The sequence below is a fragment of the Dermacentor albipictus genome, chromosome 6, assembly GCF_038994185.2.
Source record: "Dermacentor albipictus isolate Rhodes 1998 colony chromosome 6, USDA_Dalb.pri_finalv2, whole genome shotgun sequence".
In the NCBI taxonomy this organism is placed as follows: domain Eukaryota; kingdom Metazoa; phylum Arthropoda; class Arachnida; order Ixodida; family Ixodidae; genus Dermacentor; species Dermacentor albipictus.
The window spans coordinates 109,916,945-109,937,536 of NC_091826.1; the positions used below are offsets into that span (position 1 = coordinate 109,916,945).

Below are 20,592 nucleotides of genomic sequence, written 5' to 3' on the forward strand. Positions count from 1 at the left end.
TGCCTGCCGGTGGGTATAGAAGTGAATATTGCTATATACTGTCCTAGTGCAAGCGATATCTCGCTTCGTGCAGTTGCATAAACACACCTTCGAGGCCTTGAGCACCCCCTAGTGCATCTTGGATGACATTGGGCGGGCAAGAATCGAACTGGAGGTGACCGGAAGGGTGGAGAGGTTGGACAATTATGACGTCGAGCTATGCAGTGGCAAAGTGTAAGCGCTACGGTGTGAATCATTTGTGGACACTGGGGGATGTTCTGGGCAGGTCAACTGCTGTGTTCGCGGTGTATGTGTCTGTCGGCAGCAAACAACACACTGCCAATACTCAGCTCGTGGAGTGCCTCTTCAGGGACGCAAAAAATTGCCAGCAGGTAGATAATTCTTGTGGGCCACTTTAATAAGGAATGGGTTCACAGATGGAAACGGACACCTCTTGCTTCGAATGACCGAAGAGATTAAACTAGTTGTGGCGAATCTGGAACCACACTGTCCGGGTATAATTCCACGAGGACGCCAGGTAACCTGAGGGTGAGGTGGTATTCTGTAAGAGTCCACCTAATGGACGGTTCGTTCCGGCCGCTGCTGATTGGCGAGGGCCGCTCGTCTCCTCCTCGCTCGTACAGCTGCATCCGATCATCAGTGGCCAAAATGGACGGCCCACTAGGTGGTCTCGTACGAATACCCTATCCCCTCTGGTGTCCCTGTGACAGCTACACATCCATCGATTATGCCCTGGGTGTCAACAGGCCTTAACCACTTTCTTGGGCAGATGAACATCAACGAGGAAGGCTTTTACGGAGCTTGCCGCGACCACAATCGGCTGGTTATTTAGTTAAACTGCTCGAGTAGTTTGGTGCCTCACGCCCGATATACAAAGAAACAGGGTAAGTACCTGCCCAGCCGAGCCGCTACGAATGTCGTGGGTGAGTACGAGACGAGTGGTCGATAAGTAGGGCTGTGACCTCGTATGACTATTTGGCAGCCTTGCACAAAAGTGCGGTACACGTGCAGTACGCAAACCTTGGTGGATGCAGAAGAAACATGGCAAGTCCGCTGCGAGGCGAACCGCCAACACACCGATTCCTTGTCAAGAAAGGAGACAAATAGACACGCTCGGCTGCCTGGGCTGAGTACCTTGACCTCAAACTCGATCTGCAAATGCTGATACGGGTAAGGATCGTTATATATAATGCCCGTCTGTTTTGCTCTTTAAAAGAGGAGGGTAAATCTGCAGCGCAGAGATTCTGGCGATATGTCCAGTCTATGGATTGGACTCATAGATTCTATGTTCAGCTCTTAAATGCGGATACCGGGGAAGCAAATACGGAGCTTGAAAAGCATCTCACTTCCCACCTGCATCGCTTATGTGGCCAAGAAGAGGGAAGCTAGGCCGCAGGCGGAGGAGAGTCATCTGATGTGCCTGAACACGAGACATTTCCAGGAGTGATGCCAGGGTAGGGTTTGGGTGTGCGGTGGCAAGTCAGCGGAGGCGAAATTGATTGTGCATTAAAATGTAACGGCGCCCGCAAAGCAGCTGGACTGGACCGCCTGCCAGAAGGAGTATTTATAGGCTTCGGCAATGAGACGAAAGAACAGCTCACTGGACTGTTCACAGAGATCACTGAAGGTGCGCTAATCCCAAGGCAGCTCGGCCGCTTGTCTTTTTCATATCGAAGAAAGGAGGCAAAGTTGATCTTGTCGAAGAATGCAGCTATAAAGACTGCGAGGGAACTACGACAGATGCCCTGTCGACTACGAGAGGGATGCGCGTATAATCTGTATGTAGCCAACCTAAAGCACAAACTTCTCAGTAGTGGTCTCGGTTTCCAGCTATGACTTAGTGCGGTGGACGTGAATGAGAAGTGCAGATTACCTGTTCTCACCTTTGCTGACGACCTTGTATTGATCGCACGTTGCCCTTAGGACCTACAGGCGCTGATTAACATCTGTCAGGTGGAGGTAACTCTCCTAGTACTCCGCTTTAACTGCAAAAAATCTGCAATAGTCCCCCTCGCGGGCCCGGCCATGAATCAGGGTGATATAAGGCTAGGGGACGAGGTCCTGATGGTGTGATGGGCATGCAGATACCTAGGAGTGCAAATGTCAAGTAGACCGGAGCTATGTGGCCTACAAGAGGACATCCTCCACCAGAAGGCACTTCGGACGCAGTGCATCATTCGTCGCCGATGTCTCTGGGGACGGAGCAGCTTTACCATGGTTAGCGACCCATTCAAAATCGTTCATGTTCAGGCGCTGACGTTCGCAAAGGCTGTGCTCTGTCTCTCGGTGCCCGCGCGAGAGGTGCTCGAGCGGGGCCAGTGAGATGTTGGTCGAATAACTGTCGGCTGTCATGGTGTGGTGTCCAACGAGGCTATTCAGGGCGAGCTGGGCTGGTCGAGCTTTTAGGCTCGGAAGGTGGTCGGCATAGGCGCATACCCTGGCCACGTGCTCTACCTGCCTCGAGTGCGGTGGGCGAGACGTGCATTTGATTACTTGTCAGCGAAATGCATGCGCATTCCGAGGATGAGGCGCTTATGTCGCACAAAGAGTAAATACGGCCTATTTCGCGCCGCTGTCAGCGCAATCTCACCAAGGGAATTGTGCAAAACAGGCACCGGAACGAGTGCAGGACGAAGAAACACGTTGGATGTGGGATATGGCGACGAAGTCGACGTTGGCTGTGTGTTGATGTCATAAGAACACTATTGGCATGGTGCACCTGTATGACAATTCCCTTGGGAGTATAGGTTGCCTCTTTGAAGCAAGACCTGGCGTGCTCCGTACACTTGTGCGCCTTCGAAGCATAAACAATGATGCGCGGTGCCAGGCATGCAGTAAGGAGGACAGAGCCATTGAACATGTGCTGCTACGGTGTGAGGGCATTGGGCCATCTGTAGTACAGGACGTATCCCTGGAGGATGCTCTTGGCTTCGAATGGATTGGTGGAGAAGACAGTGCATGAGGTGTAGACAGAGCCGCAGTGGCGGAGATGGCTCATGGCCCAAACTTCTCCAAGTCTAAAACATTGCATAAAAATAGCAGCATCTTTACATCGGAAGCATTCGGTATTCTGATAACTGTTGAGCATATAGTACAACACAAAATACAAAAGTCTATAATATACACAGATTCATTAAGCGTTGTCACAGCCCTGTCCTGTGGCAAAGCAAGCCGAAACCCTGTATTAAACATGCTCCTTAAACACATTCACGTAGCGTATAAACAAAACCTAGCTCTTGTTGTATGCTGGGTGCCAGGCCACTCTGGGATCACAGGCAATGAAATGGCGGACAAAAATGCTGGACAAGCGGCTCATAGGAACACCGTTGATGTAAGCAGGATGCCTGGTGTGGACATGAAACCTGTGGTACGAAAGGCGCTCCGTATTCAATGGCAAGCTGAATGGGACAAGGAAGTTGAAAATAAGCTCCACCTCCTTAAACCGCAGTTAACCAAACCTTTCCCACTGAAGCTTGATAGACACTCCGAAGTAACACTGGCACGACTCAGAATAGGACACACTTATGGCACACACAAACACCTCTTGACTGCAACTGACCCACCGACGTGCACACGCTGCGGTGAGAACTTAACTGTCCTCCATGTCCTCATTCAATGTCCTGAACTTCACCGAGAGCGAGTGGCTCATTTTAGGTTACTTTATTCAAATCATATACCCCCCCCATCCATCAATGTTTTTATCAGAGGATGCATTTTTTAACTTTAAAAGAGTGCTTAATTATCCTGCAGAAGTTGATTTTCTAGACATAATCTCATATCATCCTAACCATCAGATTGTGCCTCACAGGTGAGGCACAGTCTGATGTACAAAGTATGTCTGAGCTCTCTTGCACTTCTTGCGTGAGCAAGAATTCCACAGCAAGGGACTCGGGCTATCGGCAATAATTTACTATGTGTGCCTATAACCAAGCATTCGAGGTTTTATATTTATCTTCGTAATTATTTTAACATTCATTCACTAATATTTACAGATTTGTCGTACGTGTAGGCCTCTATACAGCCTCTATTTTAAGCCATAGAACTAAACCCACAATTCTACTAAACCAAACCAGATGTCCTGGCGCTCTTTGGCCTTGATGCCCTTGCGCCACTAAACTTCAATCATCATCAGATGCCCCGAATGCTGTGGCGAGCGGCACTTGCGAATGGGCACAAAGGACTGCCCATGAGGGTAGCGTGCTCTCCCATTTTTCTTCTTTTTTTCTTTATTGTTCTCCTCTTTCCTACCCGTGCTTGCTTTGCTCAAATGGGTAGGCAGCAGAGCGTCATCCTGGCTTAGGCGTGGTTGCCACGTCCACCCGATACAAAGGGTTGGCAACAACATCATGATCAGTCGAGCGAAAGGACGCTCTGGAATACAGGGATTCGAATGCTACTCCTAGCCTCCAGATAAGTTATACTTCTAGAGCATAGCTGAAATAGAGTATTCAACACCTAAACATACAGAGTTTCATGCGGGAGCTTTATTCGGGGCCGTTCAGCCAGCATGGTAATTATGGCATGTGATATGATTTACGCAAACTTCGTCCTACTGGCTTCGAACGGCTTGGTGACTTTGTAAACTCGTCATTTTGTACAAATTTCTGTGTAATAAATATTTAAATAAACGTTATTAAAGCTGTCCAACGGCAGGATTCGAACACAGGAGCTATGGTACAGAGGCCCCCCATTGAAACCATCACGTCACGGACGCCCTTATTAATTCCTAGCGGGCAAGAGAGTGCATTGAGACACTTGGCGCATTTCAGTTTGGCCACCTCGACAAGTTGTAGCAATTGTGCAGGTTCGCAGAATATTCCGCAGTTAGAAAAGTAGGATTTCTCTGAAACTGAAGACAATGAAGGCAGAAAAAGCGAACAATAAACAATGCCACAGGAGCGTCTGAACCCGCAAGCATGAAGACCAGATAAATCCACGCGCTTTCCACCATTACCATGATGGCTGAACGATCGCTGCGACATAGTTCCCTCTAGTAATTATTGTATGAAACTCTATGCCTAATACTAACAGAACGTGCAAGAAGGCACGCCGTACGAGTCAAGATGCGGTTTACGTGGTGCAGTGTCTTAACACATAGTTCACGCAAAGAAGCAAAACAGACAGGTCGAACCATTCATATGGTGGTGGATCAGCCAGCAAAGCGGCTTCTGACGCTTATACGCAGCCTCAAACAACCTAATTCATGCTTTCGAGCGGCCTTCAGTGAGCGCTCTTCATCGGTAGCTTGCGCTCGACGCTGACGATCACTCTCTCGCATCTGCTCTCGCTGATGTTCTTCGGAGGCAAAGTCACTGGCCGCATTCTCCGCTTTCGCACGGACATATTGTAGTTGGTTATAGTCGCGTCTCTGCTGTCGACGCATCTCGTCGTACTCGGCTTGTTCTTCAGCCGTGCGCACAATGCATGGCCTTCCCACGTTTCCTATTTTTTTTCGAAGTTGCAACTGTTGCGATCATCTACCTCTGCAATGCACATTCCAGTTTTTACTCACGTACCGCGGCGCACATCCCCGTGTTTTCCACAACAGCTCTATGCTTTCCCTCCACAACAGCCGCGCCGTTGCATTGAGGGCAGACGGCAGCAGACGCAGCCGGCAGCAACAGCGGCCTGCGCGGGATCACTCCCCCACTGCGCAGTTCTGGCGCGCCGTGAAATCACGCGTCCTTTCTTTCTTCTGCGCCGTACTATGGTTCGTTATCTTTTCTGTTCACTTTACGGACGTTAGCTAGCCCAGATACGCCCCCCCTCCCCCTACGACATCTCACAATCTGCGCACTCATACTAGTCCGTCAGGTATGCTGCTTCGCTGTAGAAAAACATCATTCTTGATTTCTGCCGGCTAACAGGAACGGATTTCACGGCACATATAAAAGGCTGCCGACGATTTGCTGTGGCTGCCGACGGAGATAACGGCAGCCGTCCGACCTTCGTTGCGTGCTGCTAAGATTTCAGGGCAATGGAAACATTAGGATGCACGAGCACAAACCCGCTATACTTACTGTTCTGCTCCCACAGTACCTGCGTGCAGTCAGTTCGACTTCAGGAACAGCAGTGGAAAGCTTGTGCGTCGTTATCTGATAAGCATAGAATTACTTCCTCTAATATAAATTGAATATACACACACACACACACACACACATATATGTGTATATATATATACATATATATATATATATATATATATATATATATATATATATATATATATATATATATATGTATATATATATATATATATATATATATATATATATATATATATATATATATATATATATATAGTTACACAGCTACACAAAATAAGGTTATGGGTAATTTCAGTAAACGCTCATTTATTAAGAAAATTTGCAAGCATGTGACAGTACAACGTTAAACTATTCCAATCTCTTTTTATTGCGAGAGCTCCAGGCAGCACGAAGGTAAATCCGCTCACTGCTGCTGCCGTGCTTCCACACTCCTGTGTTTGGTCAGCGGGTTTCCGCGGTCAACGGAGATGTGCTTGCGTTCCCGGTACGCGCGTGACGTCATGCTTATTAACTTCGTAAACAATAGCTTATAATTTTATACGACCGTTAAAACAAGTGTTCTTACTTCGCATAGCTGTCGATTAAGTTGCTATCGCATCGATGCTTCGCGTTCAGAGCGAAACTGCGATGGAAAAATTGTGCGTTACACCGGCCACAGTGCGATGGTCGTACAGGCAGACGTGAACAGATGTCACTCGATGACCACAGACACTCGCTGCCTGGATTCTGACGTGATGAAGAACGGCAGCAGCGGTCAGCGAACACCTTGTGCTGCCTCTACAGCTTCAACGCGTCTCCAAAAATTGAGATGACGTGGCCTCCAACTCTAGGTATGGACCACACAGCTCACACGAATCCACAGGTTATCTCGTCTCACGAAATCTTTGTATCTGCCGCCGCTGATAACCTTCAAGATAGGTCCAGTGCGGCCACTATCAGCTGTGCCACGCGCAGCAACGACTGGGCTAGAATTGGAGACTCGCTCATTTGCCTCAACCCCCTCCACCCTTGTAGGCTAACACTCGAACGCTTTCCCTCGCACCTACAACATACCTACAACATACCGCACCTGATCGTCAGAACCACGAGGATACCACCTTCGAGCCGGTAGGCCCATTTTTGGACTTTTTATCGGACTTCGAAGATCTCCGACGTGGCCGGGGAGCTAAGTCTCGCGTTAGGCTTAGCCACACCCGACACCCAGGCGGGCAGCAAGTAAGTCGGAGCGACAAGGCATCGACCGAAATGGATCCCCGGGGCGCTACCAACCCTGTGACAAGCAATTTTATGGCCGGGCCGGCCCAAAACCCGGCAGAATGCCAAGTAATGGAGGAGGCGCCCGCCACCACGCACTCGAGCATGGAGGAAGCGGGCACCGGAGCCGCAGAAGAGGACCTCATGCAGCAGGACGCCACGGGCGAGGCGAGCCGGCAGCAAGACGGGGAAAAAAACGGGCAAATCTACCATTCCAGGCGCCATAAAAAGAATCTCAAGCGCGCTACAGAGAGCGACGTCATTTTGAAGACGAGAGGATCCCAAGCCACGGGGAACAATAACAACATGACGCCGGCAGCCACAGCTGGCAGCGGCGTCACGCAAGACGGCGTGGCGGGAGCGCTGCAGCAACAACAACAAAAGGTGCGAGCGCCGCGGCAGCCGAGGCAGAGGCTGCCACCGCTACCGACGGGCGACGCGAAGATGATCATCCGGCCCAAAGGGGGGCTGAAAATCAAGGACATGAAACCATATCAAGCAACGCAAGCCATCATAGAGGCCTGCGGGATGAAATTCAAGGAAGAAGACTTTCTGGTCAGGCTCCGACCAGGGTCCAACATCGTCATCGCAAGTGCTTCCAAGGAAGAAGTAGCGGACGTCATCAGGAAGATCAAGTACCTCCGATACAGCGGCATCAATTACGAAGTAAACGCTTACGTGGCGATGCCTGGCGACGTAAAGCGGGCGGTCATCCACGGACAACCGATAGGATTACCATCTGAAATACTCGAATCCAAGCTGCGACTACGTACTCAAGGGGTGGAGATCCTGGCGGCAAGGATGCTGGGCAAGTCGGAGACGGAGCTAATCACCTTCGACGGCCCCATCATTCCCAAGTGGGTCATCTTCAGCGCAGTAGAATACAAGACATACCCCTACAGACCAACCAGACAGTTTTGCTACGTATGCGGCACGCAAGGACACCGCTCGGACGTCTGCCCAACGCCGGGAGCGAGAACCTAAAGGCAGTGCGGAGCAAACAACCCAGTTGAAGGACATCAGTACCAACCAAAGTGCCTGGTATGCGGAGGCGAACACGCCGCCGGTACCCGGGACTGCCGAATGCGCCTCAAGAACATCGACGAGCTGCGAGGACGAGCCTCGCAGAAAAGCGGAGGGCGGAGCAGGAGCCGTAGGCGCCGTCCCAGGTGGCTGAGCTCAGAAGGAGAGCAGAGCCGCTCGCGGAGCCGAGGCCGCAGCCAAACGCGGAGCCGGGACCGGAGCCACTCCAGGGACAGCTCCTTCCCACCGCTGGGGCCACCATCCGCAGCCAAAGGGCAGTGGGAACAGCAGCCAAAACCACAACAACAAAAGAAGGGCGGAGTTAAGGTAAGCTGGGGGGCAGGCCCTCCCAAATCACTGTTTCCGCGCTCGGACAATCACAATAACGACAACGAACTTAAACAACTAAGGGAAGAAAACAAGGCTCTAAGGCGAGAACTAGAGCAGAGTAGGAAGAAAACAGAACAACTAGAGGAGAGAGTCAAAGAACTAATCAGGGAACTGCGACAGCAAAGGGCGGGTAGCCTGCCGCGACAGCAGACTCCGCCTCCAGCTATGGAGCAACAGCCACAGCAGTCGGAAAAGGGAACCATAGAAATGCAAATGCAATCCTTTCTGCAAAAAATGCAGGAGCAAATGAATTTGATGCAACAAAAGATCGCAATGCAAGATCAAAGCTTTCGCAACTGCATAAAAAATCAAAATACGCAAAAGATAAGAAATGAGCCTAGAGATAGTCTCTATCACGAAAAAAGATTCGGCACCGAAAACCAAAGTTAACAACAAACAACGATAAACCAACATGGCTAGAAACAACACATTAAATATATAGCAGTGGAACTGCAGAGGCTAGCGCAAAAAGCAAGGCCCGCTGCAGCAATTCATAAATTCACAGTTAAGTCTTCCTGACATAATCGCACTGCAGGAGACAAACACCGTGCCGACACTCAAGGGATACACGTGCCAAGAAAAAGATCGCACGGCCACCTTAATTAGTAAACAACTAGTCGCCATAGCACACGATGAAATTCCGGACACGCGGATAGAACACATCGTGACAGAGATAATTCCAAAGAAAAAGGGAAAACAAAAAAGCACTTTTATCATAAACTTATACAGTCCACCGCGACAAAATGACGGGGATTTTCAGAAACTTTTCGTAGGAGCCAGCAAGCTAGCGAAATCCAACACCCTGCTTATAATGGGTGACTTTAATGCCAGGGGGCAGAGCTGGGGATAGCAAAAAGACACTAAGAAGGGAACGCAAGTTAGCGACGCAGGAGAAATCACAAGCTGTACCCTTTTAACGGATGCAAACCATCCAACGCGCCTAGGCAACAGCTTTTGTCCCGACACATGCCCAGACCTGACATACGTCACGGGAGCTAGACAAGCCACGTGGGAGAACCTGCTGGAGAACCTGGGTAGCGACCATTATATTATAAGAACGCAAGTGTCAGCAGAGAACATCAAGCGCAAGATAGGAACAGCCAAAATAACCAACTGGAACGCTTTTCGCAAAGAATGCAAGCACATGGAGGGGGCGATAACCTCCATAGAGGAATGGTGCAAACAACTTAAGGAAATACAGCAACAATACACCCAGGAGGACGAAAGGTCAGAGCAAACACCGGAGGTGGACTCGCGACTCCTCAGGCTATGGGAGGCAAGGCGTGGACTAACAAAAAGGTGGAAGAAACAACGACTAAATAAGAAGCTAAAGAAGAAGATAGCAGAGGTTACCAAGGAGGCAGAGGAATACGCAGCCCAACTCACACGACAAAGTTGGCAAAAGTTTAGCGACACGCTGAATAGAACCCTCAGCACCGCAAAGACCTGGCGTATCCTCAAGGCTCTAATGGACCCAACCAAGACCAAGTCAGAAAGTAACAAGGCCATCCAAAGACTAGTACACCAATTTGAAGGGACAGAAGAAGGGCTACTGGAAAAAGTCCGTGTAAAGTGCTACGGGCAAGATAAACCCGAAGCGTACACGGAGAGATACCGAGGCGAAGAAAACCCCGACCTAGACAGACCCATCACCAGAGAGGAAGTTTTCGCAGCAGCTAAGGCATCGACCCGGAACACAGCAGCAGGTGCAGACAAGATTAGGAACGCACTAATCCGCAACCTAAGTGATGAGGTAGTCACACAGCTGACGAACTTCCTTAATACACATTGGGAAGCGGGGACACTGCCAGAGGAATGGAAACATGCGGAAGTAGTTATGATCCCCAAGCCAGGGAAAAAGCTACTAGTAGAAAACCTACGGCCGATATCACTCACTTCGTGCCTTGGCAAGTTGTACGAGCGAATCGTGACAAGGAGGCTACAACAATACATGGAAGATGAAGATCTGTATCCCCACAGTATGTTCGGCTTTCGCACCAAATTATCAACCCAAGGCGTCCTACTACAAATTAAAGAGGGGGTTCTAAGCATCTTCCCCTACAACGGAGAAAACATAATAATGGCACTCGATGTCAAAGGGGCGTTCGACAACGTCAGCCACGCGGCCATCCTCAAGGGACTGGACGATCTCAACAGCGGACGAAGAATCCACGGCTACGTGACAGCGTTCCTATCAAACAGAATAGCCACGGTGGGGTTAGCAGACCTGCGCACAGACACGTTCCACACGCCTAACAAAGGAACCCCGCAGGGATCCGTGATCTCACCGATCCTTTTCAACATTGCAATGATTGGGATAGCCCGGAAGCTGGAAGGGATCGACGGCATACATCACGCCATTTATGCCTACAATATCACCATCTGGACTAACCAAGGCTCGCTCAGCCAAAAAGAAGAACGACTACAAGCCGCAGCAACATGCGTGGAAGAATGTGTCAGGGAAAGAGGCCTCGCCTGCTCGACGGATAAGTCAGAGCTCCTGCGAGTCAGAAGAGGAAAACGCTCGGAAGAACAAATCTCAGCGTCACCCTAGAAGGACAAAAAATACCAGAAAAAGAAGCCGTCAGGAATCTGGGAATTTGGGTGCAGAGCAATCAACGCTGCACACACACCATAAACATACTCAAGCAAGCGACGGCACAGGTGGCACGTATGATCACCCGCGTCTCGCAAAAAAGAAGTGGCATGAAGGAGGAAGATACAGTCAAGTTGGTTAAGAGCCTGATAATCAGCCGGATTACGTACGCCTTCCCATATTACTACACAAACAAAGGCGAACGGGACCAGGCCGACGCCATCCTAAGGAAAGCGTTTAAAACAGCGCTTCACCTGCCGGCCAACACCTCGACAGAGAAGCTGCTGGCCCTCGGACTCCACAACACGTTCGAGGAGCTCAAAGAAGCACAATTAGGGTCGCAGCTACTCAGACTCCAGCAGACTACCACGGGCAGAGAGCTCCTAAAAAAACTGGGGCATAAAGAAATTGAGAGGGAAGAACAAAGAATGGCCTACCTACCCGATGAGTATCGCAGTACCATCAAAGTAGGGTCCCTGCCAAGAAACATGGACCCGAATTTACACACAGCCAGGCGGAACGCTAGGGCAAAGTATGTAGAAAAATACCTAGCAACCAAGGCGAACACGGTATACACGGACGCCGTGGTATATCCTCGAGAACGAAGGGAAAAGGAACAAAGAGTCGTCGCGGCAGTAATAGGCTCGGACTATAGGGAAATCGCTTGCGCGTCGGCACGGGATTGTACGGTAACCGAGGGAGAGGAAATGGCTGTTGCTCTAGCAGCTGTGGAGGGCTACCGCACAAATAGATCCCTTATAATTCTAACAGACTCCAAGGAAGCATGTCGAAACTACATTAACGGCAGAATTGGTCTAAAAGCGCTACAAATCTTCCTCCGCGCTGGCCAACAGAATAAACACATTAGACACACCATCTTTTGGGTACCGGGGCACACTGAGATTGAGGGCAACCAAAGTGTCGATAGGATCGCTCGCGAGCATACAAACCAAGCGGGCCTAAACAGAGATCCTGAGGACTTCATGACAGTGATCCCAACGTACTCTGACATACTAAATTACCATAGAGGGACGAGGATCAGATATCCCCCGCCTCACAATACACTCACTCTACAACAGGCAGTTTACTGGCGAAAGCTGCAGACAGGAACTTTCCCAAATTTACATAAACTACACTAAATGTTCCCAGGTCAATACAGGGACACATGCCCGTGGTGTGGCGCAATGCCCACACTTTATCACGTCACATGGGAGTGCAATACGAATAAGGCATTCCACAAAATAGAAAATCCGAGTGCGGAGCAGTGGGAGAGCGTGCTCTCCAGCGGCGACCCTAGCCTCCAACGGAGGCTGGTGGATCATGCCCGACGAGCAGCCACGCTCAGTGGTGCCCTGGAATAGGGGCGCCAACCATGCAGGCCGGAGATCGGCATCAACCATTAGAAGATGAAGACATCCGACCCGACCGCTGAATTACTCTTTCTAGGGCAATGAAGTTTACTTCCTCCTCCTCCTCCTCCTATATTTATATAACAAAATAGTTTTTCATGCTGTAACTGGGGTTAAGCGAACTATAGACTTTCTTCGTCAGCACATAAAAGTTATACAAAACAATTGCGAAAAAGAATTTTCATATTGCTGAGGGCGTCAAGTAATACATTTCACAAGCACGGCTTTTGTACAGCAGAGAAAGTAAAAATGGGAGCGTTGCCAAAGAATTATTTCTTCTTTAGAAAGTACAAGAAATAACTATGCGCAAACTTACAGGGCCCAATTTTCGAAAAGTCCAGTAATGAAAATTTGCAAATTGACACGCGCATGGATAGGAAAGCATAAGTCAACAAAAGTCAATGTAGAATTTACTGTAATCCCCGCTCTAACAATTTCACATACAAGCTGTTTTAGACAGAGAGATGCAATTTCGTTTCCTTGATTTTCACGGACTGAAGAAAACATATCATGCAAATGCGCTTCGGTCATTCAGAGACGGCACCAGTCTCTTCCAATGTGGGCATCACCCCCAGCTTTAACTTACTTTCGCTTGTGTAAGAAGACGCTGTAGGTGAGAGACAAATGGAAACACGTGAGTGGTAACTACAGCACGTAACCAATGCCTCATCGTTTAGAAAGTGTCAAACCTCCATTTACAGTCCACTGTACCTCAAGCATAGAGTTATGAGTTAATTCTGGAACGCTTAGACGAACTTTCTGTCGGCCTAGCCGGTGTATATTTGAGGAATATTTTTAAGGCGCAAACAAGAGACACGGCACAAACTTAAGGTCATACACAGGACTGGCGCTTGCCCTGTGTGTGTGACATTCCTTTTGTGCCGCGTCTATTGTCTGCCTCTTAAAAGTAATCGTCAAATCTGGAACGCTCATTGCAAGCAAACAAGATGGCTGCAATGTGTAGTCCAACATCTTAAACGATTAAAACATTAAAATGTTTCCTAATTAATTTCATTCATGCATTAACGGTCGAGATTGCCCTAACCTGATGGCCATTTTAAAAAGGAGAGGGGTGAACACCTTGCAATTATCTCTCAGTTGCAGCAACAAACCATCAGCTGAAAGGTTAAAAAATTTAAATTATGTGGTTTTACGTGCCAAAACCCCTTTCTGATTATGACGCACACCGTAGTGGAGGACTCCGGAAATTTCGACCGCCTGGGGTTCTTTAACGTGCACCTAAATCTAAGTACACGGGTGTTTTCGCATTTCGCCCCCATCGAAATGCGGCCGCCGTGGCCGGGATTCGATCCCGCGATCTCGTGCTCAGCAGCCTAGCACCATAGCCACTGAGCAACCATGGCGGGTAGCTGAAAGGTTTCGAAGATTATAATACGCTGTGTTCAAGAAAAGTTGTAGAGAATTACTTCATCAACATGGATTTACCCTGAATTCCTGCAAATTCGTTCACTATTTTCTAGAGCCACGTTGCTTTTTCCCCTTAAATTACGAACACTAAGGCATATAACGTGCATTTCTGGTAGACTTTATTGCCTGCAGAATGATTCTTCATTCTCTGAAAAATTTCTTCTTAATTATATTCGATAGAGTGACCTTGCTACTGCGCCATCAACTTGCCAACAGCCAGAAATGGGAAAAAAGCGCGAAGGGGGCAACTGCGGCGCTGTTGTCCTACGAGTGTTTATTTTGTTGTAAGAATATGAAGGCAAAAAACAACCAACAAACGGCTGATAACTCATAAGACTTAGATAAATAAAGCTGACTATCTACCATCATACCATAGATTCTAAGCTCGCACGTAATTCGGATATATATCTTTAAGGCGACATTTCTCTTAGATATAAGTTTTATCTATACCGGCATCAGTATTGGAATGTCCTTATTATTCAGAGTGCATTCGCATAACTAATACATTCGAAGGAGCTAATTAGTATGTTACCGAACATGCGTACTCCAGTGCCGCCCCTAATTCTCTGCAACTTCTGCGAAACGCCGTGTCTATGCAGATTTCGAATACTGTTTCATAAATACCCGTGGCTGGAGCTCAGTAGATAGGCAACCACGCATTTCAATAATTAGCTTCTCAGCTAATTTGGTTAAACGATAACCAACCGACCAAACTATACAAACCAGCAGAGTGCGTTTCGCCATTGTAATGTGTCACGAGTCCGAGTCAAAGGTCGGCGAGGCATCCGCAGATCTTTTGGCCGAGCTTGCTACGAAACTCGTCAGTTATCCACTCGGTCGCTCTAGTTCCCATATTAGCAAAAGTGAGGATGCGGTACTGTCGCAAGTTCTCAGGAATTCCGCGTTTCTCATTAGTGACCGAGGAATGGAAGAAGGTACGGCTCGCATTTGCAGTCCTCTAGGGAACTCGGTGTTACCATATGCCGTGACTTGAACCTCAATGATCTTTCCACCACTGCACTCGAGCAGAACCGTGCCGTGCGCTTTACTGAGGGCAGTATTCGAACCCGGTGGGTCGGGCTGCATAGAACATAAAAGCTGTCAAGTTGGCCTCATGACTTTCCGTCCATCCTGCTAGCCCCGGCCATTACAACAAGAGTTTTCAGAGCATCGCCATGCATATATCGTTTTAGGCTGTTTCTGAGCCTGCGGGAGCACCTGCTTCATTGCACTAGCAAGAGTGAAGAGCCTGCCTTTCGCTACCGCTCGCAACTGTCCTGAAAGCGTGCGCTTTGGCATCCTGACGTAATCAGCCGAAAGGTGCTGCGCCCTCACGTGGCCGTTTGGCTCTAATGGTTGGGAGAAGGTTAGCATGTTTTAAAATCAAAATACAAAAACCTTTAGAGCAGGCTGTATGGCTTCGAGGATGGCGAGTATGCAATGGCCACATCCTAGTAGCAGGGACCGTATTACGAACCACTCACAACACTGCTCAATACTGTGAGTTGCGTAACAAAGATGACCATGCATGCTATGTTAGTCGAAATACGAACAGCCTTGCTAACAAATCGAAGCTATTGAAAATACAGCCACGATTGTGATTCCTAACGAAATAACCTGAAGCAGCAGAAGCTTGATGTGGGCGAGTTGGTTTTGCATACTTGAAGTGCGCTACGAAGACGCGGATTAAAAGAAGAAGAACATGTACGACGGACAAAGCGCTTTGTCCGTCGTACATGGTCTTCTTTTAGTCCGCGTCTTCGTAGCGCTCTTTTTATGCGAAGCATATTACTAGAGCTCAACCCAGCTCCTCAGGCGCGGCGGTGTCGCCTTCAATACCACGTGACACCGTGACGTCACGACAGAGGAGAAATGGGGCTCCAACTCGCGCCGTCGCTCGCGGCGTCGCCTTCAAGGCTGACCACGTGACACCGTGACGTCACGACAGAGGAGAAACGGGGCTCCAACTCGCGCCGTCGCTCGCGGCGTCGCGGCGGTATATAGGCAACTGCGCTTGCCTCTGCTAGACACTCACGAGGTGAGATGCCTCCTGGAGACAAAGCTGCTCGTCGGAATGAGAAGCGAAGGCAGCTGCATGCTACAGAGACTGTTTCTAGGTGGCTTTGCTACGGCGCAGCGACTACGCGCCCCGCATCGGACGCGGTGAGCGCCGAGCAACGCAGCGTTCGGCGCGACAACGAATTGTGAGCGTGAGCAAGCGCCGCACGCCTGAGCCGACGCCGACGACACCGGCTTTTCTTCGACACGAGCTCCTTAACGCTGTCGCGTTAAAATAAAGGCTAGTATGCTTCGCATCGTGGGCCTAACCTTAGCTAAGCCACAGCCAGTTTTTCTTCAAGTAACGAAATAAGGCGGTAGCGCTGTTCAGTGTAAAAAAATATTGGGCTTCACGTGCCAAAACCACTTTCTGAATATGAGGCACGCCTTAGTGGAGGACTCCGGAAATTTCGACCACCTGGTGTTCTTTAACGTGCACTTAAATCTAAGTACACGGGTGTTTTCGCATTTCGCCCCCATCTAAGTGCAGCCGCCGTGGCCGGGATTCGATCCCGTGACCTCGTGCTCAGCAGCCCAACACCATAGCCACTGAGCAACCACGGCGGGTCGCTCGCTGTTCAGTGTAGGCGCTGAGGAAGTAGCATTGGTCAGTACTACATCATCTTCAGGTACACCTTGAGGAATTGTACACCTCTTTTTCACTGCGAAAGCTGTATATGACTAACCTTCCGTTGTTTCTTTGGCGTCGGGCAACAGAAACGGACTTAGCTATTTCTGACAAACCCATGCGGGTGTAGCGCGGCAGCGCAGATGTGAGAATGCGGAGCCGATTAGAACGGTTCGCCGTGAAAAATAGTGTGACGTCAAGGTTATCGCAGTATATAAGCAGGAGAGGTATCGGCGCTAAAAACAGCTGCGTTATCGATGGGGCAGACACGTATAGTTTGTACACTCGAAGAACAACATGCGTACGAGGAGCGCCGGAGGGTACAGCAACGAGAATGCAAACGGCGCCGGCGCGAAACGACCACCGACGAAGAACGTTCCCGCGATGCTGAACGAAAACGACAATATCCAGCCCGGGCAACCATTCCACTCTGTGAAGATGGAATGACAGCGAAAGCACTTTGCTTCTCGTTTGAGAGCTTTGACTGTCAGCTTTCGCTGCCATTCAATCTTCACAGAGTGGAATGGTCGTCATTCTTTAATTCCTTTTTAGACATATACGCGAAACTTCGGAATGCCTACCGCGGGTAATATATGATGCACATGATCGCTAATTAGGTGCAAAAAAAAATGAAAATGACCATGATTCTGAAAAAAAGCAGCAGACATTTGTTCGTCTTTGTGTGCGCCTGAATTTCGAAATTGCACCAGTAACAGCTCAAACGTTTTCAGAGTGACGGTGCTATGTTTCGAGCGTGGCACGTCTTTCTAAACGTGGTCATCGGGACTTACCTTCCACAGTGGACTCGACGGTCGACATCTCTGTCTCACCTTGTCATGTGCGAAAGAAGAAGAAATTATGGACCAACAATGCGGGGAATACAAACGTGAATACAATTATAGCCAATGAATAGGCGCCTGACAGAGGTACACACGTAGTAAGAGAAGCGGCCTTGTATTTCCGGGATGCATTTATCTGGGTAGACGAGGACCGCCAAGCATGCAGTATTACGCGATCAGTAACACGGAACATCTTACCCGTGCCAGAACGTTGACTTCCCGCAAAAAAAAAAAGCGTTTATCAGGCGCACTTCATATATTTGATTAATAAGTTCGTTCCTTTAATTATTAGCTTATTACTTAGTTGCTTGCATTTTCTTGCTTATTAGATTTCTCTCGTCTCTTGCAATCTTCAATACACACTTCTTCCACTATGCAGGTTCTGTGAGTCTGACAGATTTAAACATTAAAAAAAGAACACATTTTAAAAGAAACGATGCTTTGTGCATCTCGTGGTTACGATAAGGTACATGGAACTACAAATTGTGAAAGAGGCAGAGGCGATAATTATTAGCATATTTGCGACTAGGGCTGCACAATGCTTTCGGCTGTGTTCTGCTGCGTTGCGTGGTTTATCTCAAGCCACCGAAGCTCAAAATGGGTGTGAATGGGGCAGACGTCTATAGATGCCTGTAGATCGCAAGAAGCGGCTGCCATAAGCTTCTTTCTATATAAATTTCGAGCTGAATGAGCACATGATCCCGGAACGGGAGCCCGCAGGCGCATTGTGCATCTGTATACGCCAACAAAGAGGACTTTACTTGCGTATAGGCACATCCTCTTGCACCCGCACCTTCTATACCACGGCCTGCCAATTACTAAGATTGCGCAGTGGAAATAAACAGGACACGCAGGAACACAAAGCGACGTACTCGAGAGACATGTTGCATGATGCATGAGGCATTTTCTTTCGTTTTCCCGTTATATGGGTTCTTTGTGCTGTTTTACTTTTGCTCTCATTATTTCGGTTATTATTATTGTATTTTTTGCCCTATAACATTAGAGCGGCTATATATTTGCGTTGTTTACGAAAACAACTGTATTTTTTGTCGTTTCTCTGATATGTGCACTACAGGTCCTATTATTTATGCGCAATGATTTAATGTATGCATAAGATGTTGTGCATACATTTTTATACTGTCTGCTAATAATGCATATATATTATGTTTTGTTTTATGCCCAAAATATTGGCGGCGAGCAGTTACGGAGTCGCCATCTATCGGAAGCGCTTCGCTGGCGTAGTATGAGGGATCACGTGGCGCGCTCCTCATAGGTTTTGCTGTCAGCGCTCACTGAAAACACCACGCGCGAGCTCTCGCGAACATTTCTTTAAGTACTTTCGAAACGAGGGAAGTTTCCTACTGTCTAAATAATAATCTTGGGCAAACTGAAAGCACACAATCGTTTACAGACGCCATCTCTATACCGAATACGTACAGCGAACGCCACTGCGCGCGGTCGCCGCGATGGAGTCTCCCGAACCGGCTTCTTACGTGAAAGGTAGGTAAACGCTGGGAGCAAACTATGTGAAATATGTTCTTATAGTGTTTTTATAACTAAATGGAGTGTAATAGAACTAAGCCTCAATGCAGCGATCGCGCAGATTCGCAGCGACTGACTGCGCGTCTGCATGCTTGTCCGCGCACTGTGTCGCTTTCTCCGCGCGCGCGTTTTCGCACCGTGGCATGAGCTTTAGGCCGCAGAATATGAGCATTTGACAGTATACAAGCAACCATTGTTGCGTGGGCGCTATCAGGGCTGATCAAAAATTATTTCATTGTAGAGACTTCGACGCTTACGGGGAGTGTGATGTGCCGTCGCGACGATTCAATCTTTTTTTTCTTCTAAATTCTTCGACCTTTCAATTCTATTTCTCGAGTTGCGTCGCACTGTATGTTTATCGGTGTTCTCAGCGTGCGATTTCGCGCTGCTCCTTTTTTGTAATCCAGTGCATTAATTCATAACACAAACATGAGCATATGCCATGCTTTTTTAAAATGTGCTTCTTACCGCTGCCTTTCCACTCCACTGAACTTGCCAGTATCTATAGCATCGACAAGTTAATAGACCAAACCGTCATGACATTAGTCGGGCAGCGGACTCGGGCGAGCGTCTCAGCGCGCGTCTTCAGAACATCGCAGACCGGGTGCCGTAGCAGAAATCTTCTTCGCGTCTGTGCTTGCTGCATACCCGAGTTGTAGCCGATGACTGTTTGCCGGTTTTATGTTTCGCGAGCCAAGCTTCACGCAGCTTCTTGTCCTGCGGCTACGTGTGAATAAGCCTGACACCGGCCTCCGTTACGTGCGTCCGGCCCTGCGGCACCGAGCAGTAGCCTACAATGTTGCGCGCCTTGAAAGGCAGCCACTACATATTGTAGTGCTTTCAAGCGTTGTAAAGGAGACACTCGAAGCGGGAAAATTTCGCCACTAAATGAGGACCGCAGCGTACGAGGGAATTTAAACTCGTTTTCAGCTCGCTTCGGCGCGCCCGAAGCAGCCGACGCGGCCGCTATGTCCACGTGATCCCTCCTAGCACGTCACGCCGACGGTGGCGCCAGCTTTTCCAGTGGTGGAGCTCGAGGCCAATATACTCTGCTAGTCTTTCGTGACGCCCCCCTTACCGCATACCTCGTGCGAGGCTTCTAAGGACATTTTTGATAGACAAATAAATGAATAAATAAATAGGTAAGTAAATAAATGAATAAACTAGCCCTTGAGCGAAATCCTTTCGTTAATAGCTTGGTACTCGTGTCACAGCGCTGTAATGTGTACGCCAAGGAAAACAACACTAGGTGGAAGCTTACCATCACAATTTTGAAGCTTATATTCATTAAAAAATATAAAGGAAAAGCTCGAGGGCAATCACTACATCATAATCAAGCAGTAACTCTCATAAAAGTAGTATTTCGCCTTTCGGGGCG

At 48.7% G+C, this 20,592-nt stretch overlaps 1 protein-coding gene across 5 annotated transcripts in view; it reads right to left on the reverse strand.

Annotated features, from left to right (window-relative positions):
* LOC139061338 (uncharacterized) overlaps window positions 1-20,592 on the reverse strand; it is a 116,691-nt gene that overhangs the window by 88,075 nt on the left and 8,024 nt on the right. For 4 of the 5 annotated variants that reach the window (XM_070541244.1, XM_070541245.1, XM_070541242.1 and 1 more), the window contains exons 2-4: window positions 17,625-17,663; window positions 13,306-13,326; window positions 6,021-6,039 (exon numbers count right to left, since the gene is read on the reverse strand). In XM_070541244.1, the coding sequence (XP_070397345.1) occupies window positions 6,021-6,039; window positions 13,306-13,326; window positions 17,625-17,663 (79 nt within the window). The remainder of the gene's footprint in view (window positions 1-6,020; window positions 6,040-13,305; window positions 13,327-17,624; window positions 17,664-20,592) is intronic. The other variant, XM_070541243.1, reaches the window with a different exon arrangement.